The sequence below is a fragment of the Cariama cristata genome, unplaced genomic scaffold (assembly GCF_000690535.1).
Source record: "Cariama cristata isolate BGI_N322 unplaced genomic scaffold, ASM69053v1 scaffold2861, whole genome shotgun sequence".
NCBI classification, from domain to species: domain Eukaryota; kingdom Metazoa; phylum Chordata; class Aves; order Cariamiformes; family Cariamidae; genus Cariama; species Cariama cristata.
In genome coordinates, this window is record NW_009597343.1 from 645 (window position 1) to 14,891 (window position 14,247).

The 14,247-nt window shown below is 40.2% G+C and overlaps 1 protein-coding gene across 1 annotated transcript; it reads left to right on the plus strand.

Annotated features, from left to right (window-relative positions):
- Positions 1-658: 658 nt before the first annotated feature.
- On the plus strand, positions 659-10,937 carry NTPCR (nucleoside-triphosphatase, cancer-related). Its single transcript, XM_009708810.1, has 5 exons — positions 659-683; positions 1,594-1,756; positions 2,793-2,883; positions 5,682-5,891; positions 10,585-10,937. The coding sequence occupies exons 1-5, from the start codon at positions 659-661 to the stop codon at positions 10,651-10,653; spliced, it is 558 nt and encodes a 185-aa protein (XP_009707112.1). The 3' UTR covers positions 10,654-10,937.
- The last annotated feature ends 3,310 nt before the right edge of the window (positions 10,938-14,247 follow it).

Sequence of the window (14,247 nt, forward strand, 5' to 3'; positions counted from 1 at the left end):
TCTGTTCGTTTAACTGAAATTGAATGTACTGTTTTGATTAGCTAAATGTATAACTTTAAGCTTTCTTAAACTTAGTTTGAGTCGTTTTAGCTTTCTTGGGCAATTTACTGAATGAAGGTAACCAAATTAGAGATAGCAAATCTACTTAGCCAAATTAGTATAAATTCGCTTATAGAGATAAGGCCTTGGAAAGATGGTAGATACTGATGGTGCCACATTTGTCATTTTATTGTTACTCAAATGCCAGGAATCCTTTTGCCTTCAGTTTTGAAAAGTTTGCTTTATAGTTTGACTAGGTGCCCTTGAAGCCACAGAATATTTTGCCATTGATACTGACTGTTAAGAAAGTAGTTCCTAAATTTGCTTAAAATCTAAAGGAGGAATTAGGTATGTGCGTGTTGAAATTATTTCTGTTGGCATCTTTAGGCACCTCACATTTGGCCTATATTCCCTGTCTCCAGGAATTTGAAGGTTTATTCTGCAGGATATTTTCTATCTTCTCTTTTTTTACAGCAAAGATTAAAAATGATGTGATAACGTTAAATTTTGTGAGAGGCGATAAAGTTGAGTTTAAAAGGAGGTTATTAAGGGATGTACCTCTACAATGGTAAAGGAGAAGAAATGGCTCCTTTGTGGGAAGTGAGAGGATGTCTGGAACATGGCCAACGTTCACATCGTAGAAGGTACATCAGACTGTGCTAGGAGACATCAGGTGGCGAGGGTTTTAAGGATCTGTCTTAGGGTAAGAAAGTGGATTATAGGACCACAGGATAATTCATGTGAGAAGGCACTTGGGGAAGTGTGAAGAGAGTCAGCTATGAGGCCAGACCAGGTTGCTCAAGGCTTTATTCAGTCAGGCCTTGAAAACCTCAAAGGGTGCGGAGACTGCGTAGGCTCTCTGGGCGACCTGTTCAGGGCTTGATTGTGCTCACGATAAAAAAGCTTTTCCCCTGTATCTAGTCAAAACCTCTCTTGCTTCAGTTACCATAAGAAGCATGTTTCTGTTGTTGGAAATACTTTTTGCCATGTAGGACCTGCTGTCTTGGGGGCACTGAGTGCTTCCAATTTCTAGGAGATCAGTAGAAGTAGTGTGTCCTTTATGCCAGTTAGGCTCCTGGTAATAGCAGCCAGCTTTGACCTTGTGATCTAAAAGGAGGATGAACTCCGCTCTGTTCTTAAAGTAGTGAATAGCAGTAGTAGAAAGGGAGATCTCATCAGTCAGGCTTCTAGCTAGCTTGGATATCAGCTGTGTAACAGTATGGCTCTGGTGTATTTACCTGCCTTGGGGCAAGCTCTGTGGCCTGCCCGAGCACTATCTAAGCTAACAAGTTCAGTGGTAGCCTGGGATGTTTGTACCATTCTGTTGTGACTTCACTGTAGACATATTTCTTAAAGGCTGATAAACCATTGCAGTGTCAGTATAGGATGAACTTTTAAAGGTGCTTCTGTTCTTTCCTACCATTTAAAAAAAACAATTTGCAAACTTAAAAAGCAATCAGTGTTCCTGCAATCATTACTGCGGTGTTTAAAAATGGGCTTTTATTGTAGAAGAAGATTAATCCTGTGTGCTTTTTGTTTCTTCTTTATTTTTAGGGGTTGGAAAGACTACTTTAATCCAGAAAGTCACTCAAGCTCTAAAATCCTCAGGCATTCCCATTGATGGGTTTTACACCGAGGAAGTTAGAGAAGGTGGCAGGAGAACAGGATTTGATGTTGTCACTTTGTCTGGAAAACGAGGACCTTTATCTAGAGTCAGGTACTGAGGTTTTAATAACTGTAAGTGGCTTATTGTTTTATGCTTCTGCTCCAGTCTGTCGGCATGGTAAATGCTCCTCCAGAGGTGATTTCCAGCACACGTATGGCTTTCACGGTCAGGTTCTTTGTTCACTTCTCGTGTCCTGGCTGATACCTGTATGGTGTATGCATGGTGCAGCATCTCTGTTGCGTAGGGAAATATTGAAAATGTGCTAGGGAAGGGTGTTCTCTCTTACTGCCTATTTTACACCAGATAGAGAGGAAGCACTGCTGAGCCTTTTATTGTGAGGCCAGGTCTCTTTGGGATACACTAAGTAGTTCAGGCAGGGAGGGAAATTTTTTTGTTTCCACTGGCTAATTTATGGAGACAGAACTGGAAAATAAAAGGGAAATTGCATATAATGTTGTTTTAAAGAGCTATTGACTGGCCCACAAAACCCACACGTGAATTTTAAGAAAAAGAGGGTTTCAGAGCCCTATTAAGAGGAGGGGCCTCTCACACCAGAGGGGCTCAGGTGTGACGTTAGCGCCTCATTCAGACATAGTTGATCTGACTAAATCGTTTGCACACTGCTAATAAAGGAGTTTCACCTAGGATAGTGTGATGCAGCACATGCAAACTGAGTATTTTTCCAAGACTGTTTAAGGGTTTTGCAGCCCATGCTGAGATTTGGGCTACTGCTGTGATGCTGTCTGTAATGTCACATTACCAAATCCAAAGATCTGAACTGCAGGCATGTATTTTGATTTCAGTGTAAATATACCTGCTGGCTTTTAAATTCCGTTGTCTTTCTGTACACTGTTCAAATTTGAGCTTACATAGTTGTGAAGGTAGCTTATGGTATATTTATTTTCTGAAAGTATGCTATCTGCAATATGACTTAATGATGGTTTACAGAGTTTCTTTCCTTTTCTTAGAAGAATTAAGGAGGTTTGACTTAATAGGATAACTTCTCATAAATCCACTTGAAATGACTGCAGTGAATTCTCACTAAACTCATTACTTAGATGGAATTGTCTCTCTCTTTCAAATTCAGTTCCGATTCTTCAAGACGTGAATATCGAGTTGGACAGTATGTTGTAGACCTTGTTTCATTTGAGCAGTTGGTTCTACCTATGCTGAGAAATGTGAGTATTCTATGAAAGCTGCTGAAAAATGGATGCTTTATGATAATCAGTGTTATTGGAAGGCCCTTCTAGAGCATTAGTTTTTGATATTAATAAATGGCCTGTTTCTTGGGTATTGCTGATTCTGAGTGACTTCAGGATGAGGAAGCTGGAGGGGCAAATCTGGCTTGTTCTCTTGTGCTTATTGTGGCATTGGAGAGACTGCAATCCCCTCTCATTCTTGGATCTGACATCGTCCTGTAAGCAGGACCTCCTGGCCTGAGAGATAGCCGATAGGAAGTTTCGTCCTGTGCCACTGTCTTGCATATTGGAAAGCAAACAGAATGTACGAGTGGCTTACCATGCAGAGCTGGGTGGAGTCAGTGAGTCCAAGAAAAAGGCTTTTGCTGCTGCTCTTCTTTACAGCCTTTTTTTCCCTCTTGCTCTGATTCCCATCTTCTTCCAGTAGAAGCATTTGTTTCTTGAATCCAGTGGGTATTTTTGGTTACCCCTGTATAAACAGCTGCAGACTGCTAGGTTTTAACTGATAAAAGCAGCCTGATAATTTGGGATTTAGCCTACTGTACAAGGAGTGCTCTGACTGTGACAAGGCTTTCCACACAGTCTTTTTCCTCTCCTTCTCCTAACATGCTGTTACTGCCTTTTTCCTTGTCCTTCCTCTGTCTCACTCCAACCTTTCTCCTCTCCAAAATTAAACAAGAACGGCTCTGATTTTGGCAATAACGTATCACAAACAGTGTGCAGCAGCTGCGGAACTGTACTACTGAAAAAATCCTATTGTAATTTTTCTACGCTGCCAAAGCTCCAAAGCTCAAGGGGCCAAGGAACAAGGGACTTCTTAATGAACTTCCAAAGAACAAAAAACTGAAGAGGTGCAAGGACCAAAAATGAGATTGAGGATCTGATTCTTGTTTTTGTCAAGGAACATTAAAAGTCTGAGAGTAGGGAAGCAAAGATGTTGGGGGCAAGGAAGAAAAGAAATATTAATAAAATGGAACAGTTTTTATATGTTTAATTTCCCTGTAACTTGATTTACTATGTAAGTAAATAGGATAGTTTAATAAAAAAGACTTCATTAAGCCAGTGCTGTACTCAGAATCCTTTTACTGCTGCATTAATGTGAAGTCCATGAGAGGTCTTTCCAGAAGGATGTTAGCAGTGTTGAATTTTTGTGGTTGTTACATAGCTTTCTGCAAGTACCACAGAGTGAAGAGAAGAAGAGGGGCCAGCAGGGTCGGACTCTGTTCTCATTGAAAGCGCTGTTAATCAGTTTTGTGGGAATGTGGTCATGCACATAGGTGGCACAAAATGGGAGAGGAGGAGAGTGAGGAAGATCACAGAACTAAAACAAGAAGAGACAAATGAAGAACGAGGGCAGGAGAGTTGTAGGTATGGTCTGGTTTGATCAGAGAGCAGCACAGAGCAAGCATGTGCCCATTTAGTCTTGAGGACAGCCTCAGCTCTTCAGGCTTGGATCTTGTTCCCTCCAGTGAGAAGAGGGGTAGATGCTACAATGGATAGTGTCTCTGGTTTTGGAAACTTTACCAGGCAGGACTGAGGATTTTTTTTTTTTCAAAGCAGAATGCTCTGTTTCTCAATGTGTCACCTAATGACTAGTATTGGCTTTTTAGCTTACTGATCTATGAAAGGATTTTAGATAAAACAGCTACTCATCAGGGACTTAGCTTGAAAAGATTTTAGGATGCATGTTATAGAGTACTTCCACTTTCTCAGAAGCAAATACTTTGCCTTCACAAAGGAAAACATTTAGATTCTGCCTCCCCCTTTTTTTTTTTTTTAGGTTCTGTATAATATGGCTGGTATTGGTATATATATCTTCATGGATCTACAGTGAGGTTTTGACTTGAGTTGATTTCCTCCTCACTTCTATAAATGGTGGAGTACAGTTCTCTGTTACTTTTACCAAGAGAGGGTAGGCAGTGCACTTCCTTTTCTGTCGAATAGTTCGTCGGCTTTCCAAGTTGCCTTTCCCTCAGTGGCAATCACCCATGTTCTCTCCTAGACTTCCCTGCTGGTCACACCAGTCTGCAGCACGGTACTGTTTGGCATAGTATTCACTTCATGAAAAAAGGCAAACAAACCACAAATGTGGTTTATAGTTAGTATAGTGTCTATCCTACAATCCAGGGGGATAGCTAGGGCTGTAGAATAAGCTGTATCTCGACAAAGAAATGTCTTCTGATGTGAGAGAGGCTTGGAAACAGTTTGGTTGTTATCCAGATAGCTTTGAAGAAACCTAGTTGTTCTGAGAGAAATGCTAGTTTTGATCCTGTTTTGATCCTGTTTTGACCCAGCTACAAGAGGAGAAAGTTCCAAATCTAGATTTAATGCCAGTCTTTTTTTAATACTTGTGATGTATGGATACTGATCTATTCTAAATGCATAAGTTGATGGGAGGAGTGAAGTTTTGAAAGATTGGTGTCTCTCAGGTTGAGAGCTGCTAGTAGGCAAAGTGTAGTTCTTAATTGTCAAATAGCTCATATGGCACCGTTGTGAGAAGTCTTTGAAGGAAAACTGATATTATGGATATTTCCTATTGTGGTTGGTATTTATGCTGTACATATATTTTCGTCTTTCAAAAAAACTGTGCTGAAATAGAAATGATAGATTTATAAGTCTGTCGGTTACCAGCAGCAGCTTTGACTCTTCCACTTTTCACAGTATTGCAATTGAATTGATTTCTTTTGGAGGTATTTCTTTTATTAGCATAGAAATTATTTCTGTTGCTTGTTCTAAGTTCTGTGTTGTTTACAGTCTTTTGATGTACTTTTCCACAGGTAAACCATGGCAGCGATGCAGAGAAAAAAATTTGTGTCATAGATGAGATTGGTAAAATGGAACTCTTCAGCCAGGCTTTTATTCAGGCTGTTCGTCAAACACTGACTGGCTCAGGGACCATCGTGCTTGGAACGATTCCAGTACCTAAGGGAAAGCCACTGGATCTTGTTGAAGAAATAAGGAGTAGGAAAGATGTTAAAGTGTTCAATGTGAGTAATATTTAATATCCTTAAAGAGCCTTCTGTTCTAGGTTGCTGGTTTGTATTTGGCTCTGTTTAAAAACTAATTGTTGCTACCAGTTGATAGCTGTGCATAGCTTGTATGAAGTAAGTTTTTTAGTTTCCATTTTATTCTTAATGGGCAGGTGTTCACCTTTTTTAAAAAAGAATTAAATTTGGCACTTACTATAGCGGTCTTGCACAGCTGGCTTTGCATGTGAGGGGCTGTAGAAGTAATGATGTAGTTATTTTAAAATGTTTTCTTGCTGTAGTATTATTGCCATATAAGTATTCATTATTCCTAAGAGTTAAATCTTTTAAAGTACAGTCAGATTTTTAAACTTTTTTTTTCCCCAGACTGGCTTGCAGAAATATTACCAGTAATCATATTCAAGGGAAAAAAAAAATAAATATGCAGCAGTGGAGTTTGCAGAAATGATTTCTAGAAGAAAGACACTTGTAAATGGAATGTACGTTCTCTACAGAATCAGTGAACTGATTTTGGAATTCATTATGTTATTTTTACAGACATAATTTTCAGAATATTAGGGCCTCAAAGTGCATTTCTGCTCAGTTACAAGAGAGGTTCTCAAAAACTTACCCCAACAAAACATAGCCTGTTGACAGAAGTACATGTGTGAGGTTTCCTTGAGATCTGTAAGTGTCCTGGGTACTTCACAAAAACAAGCTAAATGCAGCACCCACTCCTTTGGTTTATTTTTCTGCTCAGTGTTACTATTTGTAGTAGAGAATAAAGCTATATATCCAAAACTGAACTGTGCATCTCTATAAATTATAAATTCAGTAAGTGGGACTTACACACCTTGGCTTACTAACGGTAATATACTGTTGCAGCTTATTCTTTATCACATGCACATCAGGGTTGGAATACTTACTTGTTTTCATCCAAGTGAATGAGGAATGGAAAAAACACTATCTCAACTTTATACTGAATGACCTTAATTATTGCAGAGAAAGCAAAGCCTCCATCTTCTTTTTTCCTTCCTCAAAGTGAGATTAGTAACACTGCAGTGCTCAGAAAAGTTCCTCCGTTTTCTTTTAGTTGGTTGTCCCATCATCATCTTCGCTTTCTGTTTTTTAAATTAGATGTCTGTTTAATTAAGTGCTAAAGCAATCCTAGGAGCAGACAGAGAAGATTACTTTCCTCACATAAGCATTCAACACCTACCATTCCTTTCAGAGATAAAACCCCAGGTTTCCCACTGACGAGGTGATGTGTGTTAGTTGTCAGGCTACGGAACAGGGGTGCACGTGAATGTGAATTTTACATGACTTGCTCTACAGTGGTCAGACTGCGGAAGAGGGAATGGAGTATGCCTCACTGAAAGTAAGAGTCATTCGGTGCTTAGGCTGCAGTCACGGTGTTTGGTCCTCTCGGGAGGAAACGGTGCTAGAAAACAGCATTTGGCTTTTCAAGGAAGCTTTTGAGGCTTCCTCTGTCTCTCTTTATCAGGTGATGTTCTAAGGGCGTGTGCCGCTCAGCGCTGGATTGTTAGCTCTATCAATCTGCTGATACATCTTTAAGTACTGACTACAGCCAGCAAAAGTCCTCCTGTAAATTTAAATGGAGCAAGGTTTTTTCTAGGTAAAAAAAACTTTACTAAAAAAAGAGCCATCCTGTTTGTGCTGCTGAGACCAGGACGTGCTGTTTTCTTTGTTTAACTAGAGGTCTCTGGTGAATCAGTTAGCCAAAAGCATGGGTGTGAAATGTGTGACAGACTGCAATAGTTCCCAGGTGGCAGAGACCTGCTCTGCTAACGTCTTGTGCAGGAGAGCATCTGTCTCGCTTGCTCCAGTGACACACTACATGCTTTTTCCCAACTAGTTAAAACATGTGCATGAGCAGGAACAGAGCCTGCCCTGGGGAGTCAGAGGTGTTACTAGCTGAAGTAAATACTGGCTCACCAGCTTTGTTCTTCAGGGGCTGTGGCATGGGGAGAACCTGGAATGCCCAAATAGCTCGTGGTCAGTCATTTCTTACTAACTTTTATGGTGCCTGGAAGTGTGCAGAAGTAGGTGGCTCCCTTCCAAAAAAGTTCTGCCTGCTTTGTCACTTAATATGGAGTTAGGCTGCATTCATGTTAACTCAGCAGAGTTTTCTCATCCTTCTCTTAGTGTCACAAGGACAGTTCTGATGTTTGATGCTAAGTGCATAGAGACAGCTGTTTGGGGTTTTATAGTCCCTCTTGTCTTGAAAGCATATTCAGTTGGTGTAAATGGGCCCATATGCCCTAAAAGCAGTTGAGGATTTGGTCCCAAATGTTTAATTTATTATGTTTAGGGCACTTTACGATGGGAGCTCTGATATTTAACACATTGATTTCCATTGTTGCCCAATTCCATTTTGCTGAGAACTAAACTTTCCAGTGAAACTACAGAGGCCCTTTTTGCACTGCCCAGCTCTGTGTAGTTTTGCAGACACAGTGTCATAAATAGGATCAGATTATCCTTAGCAGCTGGCACATACTCATTTTCTCCTCTATTAATTTTGCTTCCATGAAACCCATTAGTGAAGTTTGGTTGCATATGCCTTTTAAGAAAGAAAATGAATAGTTAAATGGGGCAGAAGAAGAAGTTGTTCCTTTCGAACAGACTGTGCAAGAGAGGTTTCCTGGACAGGACTTTTAATGGTTAGGGGAAGAAAGCTTTTGTCCTCTACTGTTGCCTGCTTGGAGTCTAGGTGGTAGTTTCCTCCAAATTACCTAAATGCTTAGTATAAGCAGCATCTACGGTTATTTTCAACTCCCTGTCTAAAAATGTACCCATCTGTTTGTACATTCAGTACAGATACTGGGAGATTTGTTCTTTCTGGGAAAGCTGCCTGCACAGAATGTCTCCAGATCTTAAGAGGAGACTTATATCTATCAAGCAGCCTTTGTAAAACGGCTGTGAAAATTTCCCAGCACTTGGCACTTTCTCTCTGCTGCTCTCACTGGACTTCTGGCACGTAGGTATGGAAAAGGGATAGATAAAATGTAGTATTGTTTTTGTTGGCTGTGAGACAATGGGAAGAGCTATTAAATGTTCAGAAGGTCCTTTGAAAGTCAGGATATCAGGACACTTGCTGTGAGATTTAGAGCTTGGCTGATGTATGCTCTGTGCCTTGTTTACCTTGGGGTCTCTCAATAGCCTTACTGAAGAGCAATTCTGTTCTTTGTTGTCTTGTGCTCTTTGTTATGGTGAGGTTTTCTGTTTATCTTTTAATAGGCTTGGAATGAAACTCAATAAAAACAGAAACATTTTCAGGCAGATCTTCCCTTTCATTCCTTTTTTTTTTTTTTTCTTTTTTTCTGAATGTCACTTTTTCATCAGTCCGATGTTGATCTGCTCTCTTGAATTCAAGTGGTTAGGTGAGACCATCATCTCTAGGTTTTACAGTGTTGGTTTCCAGCATTTGAATAGGATATCTGAGACTGTAAATAGCAGTAGGCTCCTAGGGCCAAATTCTTCAGGTAGGTCTGTCACATATTTAAAAATAATACTGCTTTCTCCTGGCTAGTATTGACTGTAGTACTGGAAGGAATACAAACCCGTGTGCTCAGATCTTAAACGCAGCTACGGGGAATGCAGTGAAACCTTGCTGGTAGATTTTTATGCCATGCATAGTGTGTAGTGTGGTGTCTCTCCTTCCTCGTCAAACAGCATTTCTCAAACTTTGTTAAAAATATGAACGCCCTTACTTTCTTTTTGGCTCATCTGTCTTTGTCTGATTTCTTCCTGCCCTCTCTGCAGGGATCTGAACAGTGGGGAAAATTGCTTAGACTTTTTAAAATGAGGCTTTTGCTGACACTTCACAATTGGTTGTTAACCCTTTCACCACCCCAGCCATCTCCCCAGGTTTTGGTTGAGTTAATAATGCATGGCACTGTGGGGCACTGGGCTCTGCATCAGGACTGGATCTATCAAGAAGGGGTAATTTACACCCCCCCAGCTCTGTGCTCTGTCATTGCTGCACCTGGGAGCTGAGCTGACTAGCAAGGGCTAGCATTTGCTTGGCAGTTTACAGTCATCTACACATGCTGCAATGCAGACGGGGCAACCAAAAGACAGGACGCTGGACTGTATGGATTTGCACATGTACTGGTCTTAAAGTCCAACATTTCCATGGACTGGTCAGTCACAGGTGTACCTCAGCGTGCTACAGAAGCCCCCAGCTTTCTCAAGTAGCCTTACTTCTTTTTCAGGGTGTTTCTATCTTGCAGTGCTAAGGTTTCTCAGAATACAGAGCTGCACTGCTAAGCCTGTTTTAATTTTTTTTTTTTTATTGCAGATGGTTTTTGACTAGGTCTATCATCCTAATAAATACAACCCTTTCAAGTACTGAAGGCATAAGAACTCCACTTTATCATAGGAAAATTATATTTGGTAATTGAAAAGGATTTCTAGTAATGGTTCTTCGAGTGATTCTTGTTAGTTATTCAAGCCCTGAATAATAGTGCAAAATACCATGGGTAATTAAATCAAAAAGATCACTGAATATTCAATTACATGTGCAGGTTTGTGGGTTTAGCTTATTGTGTTCTCAGTAGCAGAAGGCGGCAGGTGTTTGACACTCAACATTCCTCCACTGAGAAAGAAATGCATTTGAATTTCTGCTTTGTTTGGTTTTGAAGTAAACAGTGAATTCATCAAATTACATCAGTTTTAATTTCTCTTTCTCCAGGTCAGTAAGGAAAACAGAAACAGCATTTTGCAAGACATCTTGGCAGCTGTGGAATCCTGCAGAAAATGAAGACCTTTTCTTACCTGTAAACTCTGAAGCTTTTGTTTTAACAAAACATTACAACATTTTGTGGATGTTTTAGAGTCTGTCCTTCCTGCTTTAGCCCCTGGAGGCTTTACTGGAGCCTTCAGGGTAAGCAAGGTAAAGGTGGTAATACTCTAAAACATGAAAATGAGATGGCAAGATTCTCATTTATTCAGTTCACAGGCCGATCCATTAAAAAAATTGAACAGATGCATAGTTAACATCCAGTTCTAATCTGAGTGTTTGGAAGTTAGGTGGTCTGACTCTGATCCTAGTTATGCCATGTAAAAGCAATTAACTGTCAAATCTGTTTGAGATCTTAGTCTTTCAGAGTGTGGTGTGGACCGTTCTGCCTAGAGAGCAATTCAGTATCTGGAACTGAGCTCTGGTGTAACAGAGCAGAACCCTGCCCAAAATGTATGTGTGCTCTGCCTGCTTTATGTAGAAATATCTTTGCTGTCTGTGACCCAGCTTAGGTGCTTCCAGGTGTGCTTCAGTGTGGGTGCTGATGATTCATGAGGCAGAAGGAATAAGCAGATGCTCTCCCCCTACCCCCAGACACCCCTCAGTATAAGAAGGGTTACCTAGAGTTTCAAGGAAATTTCCTGTGGTCCCCAGTGACATTTACAGAATTCTGCTTCAGGAGGAAAAATAACCAACTCTGCCCTCTCCTAAGTGGCACAGACAGTAGTTGATAAGAGGGCTGCATTTTGGGTTTATTTTCAAGTTTCTGATGGCAATCCTGCCTTGCACCTCCTTAAAAAATTATAAATCAAGTCTGTGAAGTTCAGTCAAATCTTGTCTTGTGTTTTTCATGCAGAGTTTATTAAGTCAGGATCAACTTAATACTGCATTTGTCTATATGGGTTTTACAATCTGTTATGTTTATTGTTACTTTTTGTTTCGTTCGGTTTTTTTCCTTATTCAATTCTGTACACGCTTAATGGTTAATCATGAAATAAGAAGTGTTTGAGAGTATTAGACAATGCGTTTCCCTGTGAGGTGTGCAAATGTGTTCAGGTAAAGTGCTACCACTTAATCAGTTTTGCATGTTGTGAAAACAGAATTCCCTCCGAGGTGCACACTTGTTCATTGTACGATTTATAGTCATCTCTGGCTGTAAAAAGTAATTTCTGAACTTTTTTTTCTGTTCAGTTCAACAACTGTTAAAGTCAGCAAACTATTTAAAGTTGTAGGGGACTGGATGGGGACAGGCATTTTTACAGGTGCTCTGGAAACAGCTGGAAGCACGAAGGGAATGGCCTTTCTCTTTCCTGTATTTGGAACGAGGGTCTGGTACCGGCATTGCCCCTCCACAGGCGATAGGAGGTACACGCCACGTTAGAGGACGCCGTGGCCTTGTTCCCTGACTGCCCTGTTACACTACCTTTCTGCCCAAATCCATTTGGATGGTAGTATCGTCTTTGTCATATTTGGGAAAAAGAGAATTCCTCTTAGGGTCCCACTCCTTTGGGAATGTACAGCTCCTGGCTGCTTTTTGTGAAATAAGGCTGTGCCCTGAAGGTATCACTAATCCCTTAATTACTTCAGGCATCTTACTCGGGACACCATGTTAGAGGTGAAGGACTTGGGACCAAAGTAAACTTTTTCAGGGCTATATGCCATAGACTTCCGAACAGAAACCTCTCTGCACTTAAGTGTTGGATGTCCTACTGTTTCAGTGTTAAGTCTCTTAAGCTGTAAAATATGCTGCAAAAGAATAGTTGTTTCAATGATTAAATAGTTACCCAAAGTCGAGCAAAGTTTTAGTGGGACTGCACTTAAGTCTTAAATGAGGACTGGCCTTTAAAGCTAAATAAGATGGAGATATTAGACACTTCTCTAGAGGCTGGAGAGGGGACTTCTTTCAGGAGTGATGGCAGAGTTGTTTTCTAAATTCTTGTTCAGCCAGTATTGTTGGGAGTTCATCCCTTAAGGTGGTATTTGTTCCTCACAAAAGTAGGTATATTGCCCTGCATATAGTGCCATGATGCCTGCGGTGGTCCTGTCATTTAACAGACTGGGGAAAAAAATCATAAAAACAAGTTTGGGGAACTTTTAACCAGTGCGCTTATAGTACTTTTAAGGCATTGTCTCATGGTACGAGGAAAACCTTTTGTAGTTAGTCACTGGAAAAACTTCCAAAATGGAGGTGGATTTTTCCTTCACTGGAAGAGAGTGAAGTTTCAACCCTTTTAAATCAAAGGATATTTTTGCCACTGACATCAGTGGCTCTTGCTTTCTGCTACTTGGTGAGATTGGTGAGAGTCTTTAATTTGTTGTTCTTGGTTTTTTTTAAGCCCATCTTCTCTGAGCTGGAGTGCTTTTCCAAGGGAAAGAAAGAGAAATTGTGTGGTCTGTGTTAAAAAAAAATTCAGCAGGGGATCCTAGATGACCTTAACAGTCATGTCTGGCCTTTAAATCTGAGACAGTCCTGTCTTGATTCACCTGTTTCAAATATACATTAGTGAGTAATAAAGTAATATTTTCAACCGAATTTAGTTTTTATGACACCCTGTGTTTACTTTAGAGGGAAAAATTTATTGTCTGGTCTTGGCCTAATGAAATATTTGGAGAGTGCCTTGAGAGCACTGTAACAACAAACATTATTCACAATTCCTGTGATGCGCTGCTATTACTAATAGCACATATTTGGTGAAAATAACCTCTGATGTACCAGCAAGATTTCAGATGACAACATTAGTGCACCTGCAGGTTTTAATTGGTGCAAAAAAGGGGAGAATATGAGGTACCAATTACTCTCTCAAAGCCCGAGAATCAAGGACGTTTTTGGCAAGAAGGCTTGTAATTCCAACGCAAAATTGCACACAGCATGGAATAAACAGGGCCTGCATTATTTATCATGCATTAGGCAATTTTTGACTTGTAAAACTCTTGAGAAGGCTGAATAAGAGAGGTGAATCTTTAGCACTGGACCTACTGCAAAGTTAATTATAAGTAATATGTCTGTGTTGCAGATTTAAAGTCGTACAAGCACTAGTGAAACATTGTAATTAAATACCAGCTCCCAATCCAGGGAGTAACCTAAATATGGCAATAATTGGGTAGTTAAAAAATATGCATTGATGAGAAGATAATTATTATATGCTGGAGAATTTCACTGGTAATTCTTATCTTCTAAAATGAGCTGCACAAAATTCAGCTGATCTTTAACTGAAATTCCCCAGCAAGAGAAGAGCAGTCAGTTGGTGGGTTGGAGCCAAATGCAGATGACATTTCTTCCTTTATTCTAATAAATAGCTTTTTAAAAAAGCTGTGAAAATGACATTGCAGAGACTCCTGAGAACTTAATAGTTTCAGAATGTCATTCATAGATACTGAGAGTATCTGGCCATCTTGTTGAGGGAAAAAGACTCGCGCTGCTAAGTCCTTTTTGTTAACATTTGTCTTAAATGCAGTGAATGCCAAGATTTTCTGTCTGTGGGAATGAGGTGAGACTTTTCAATGAGAGCTCCTGTTCCTCACATAGAAGTTGTTTGTATGACACTTCAAAAATGGAGGGAACGGCAGGACCTCCAGCATTAGTCTTTTTGGATGAACAGAAATGAACTTTTTCCG

Coding starts and splice junctions, on each gene's coding strand:
- NTPCR (XM_009708810.1), top strand. CDS start 659: ATGGCCAACGTTCACATCGTAGAAG. Junction 2,884..5,681: donor TTCTACCTATGCTGAGAAAT/GTGAGTATTCTA, acceptor ACTTTTCCACAG/GTAAACCATGGCAGCGATGC. Junction 5,892..10,584: donor AAGATGTTAAAGTGTTCAAT/GTGAGTAATATT, acceptor CTCTTTCTCCAG/GTCAGTAAGGAAAACAGAAA.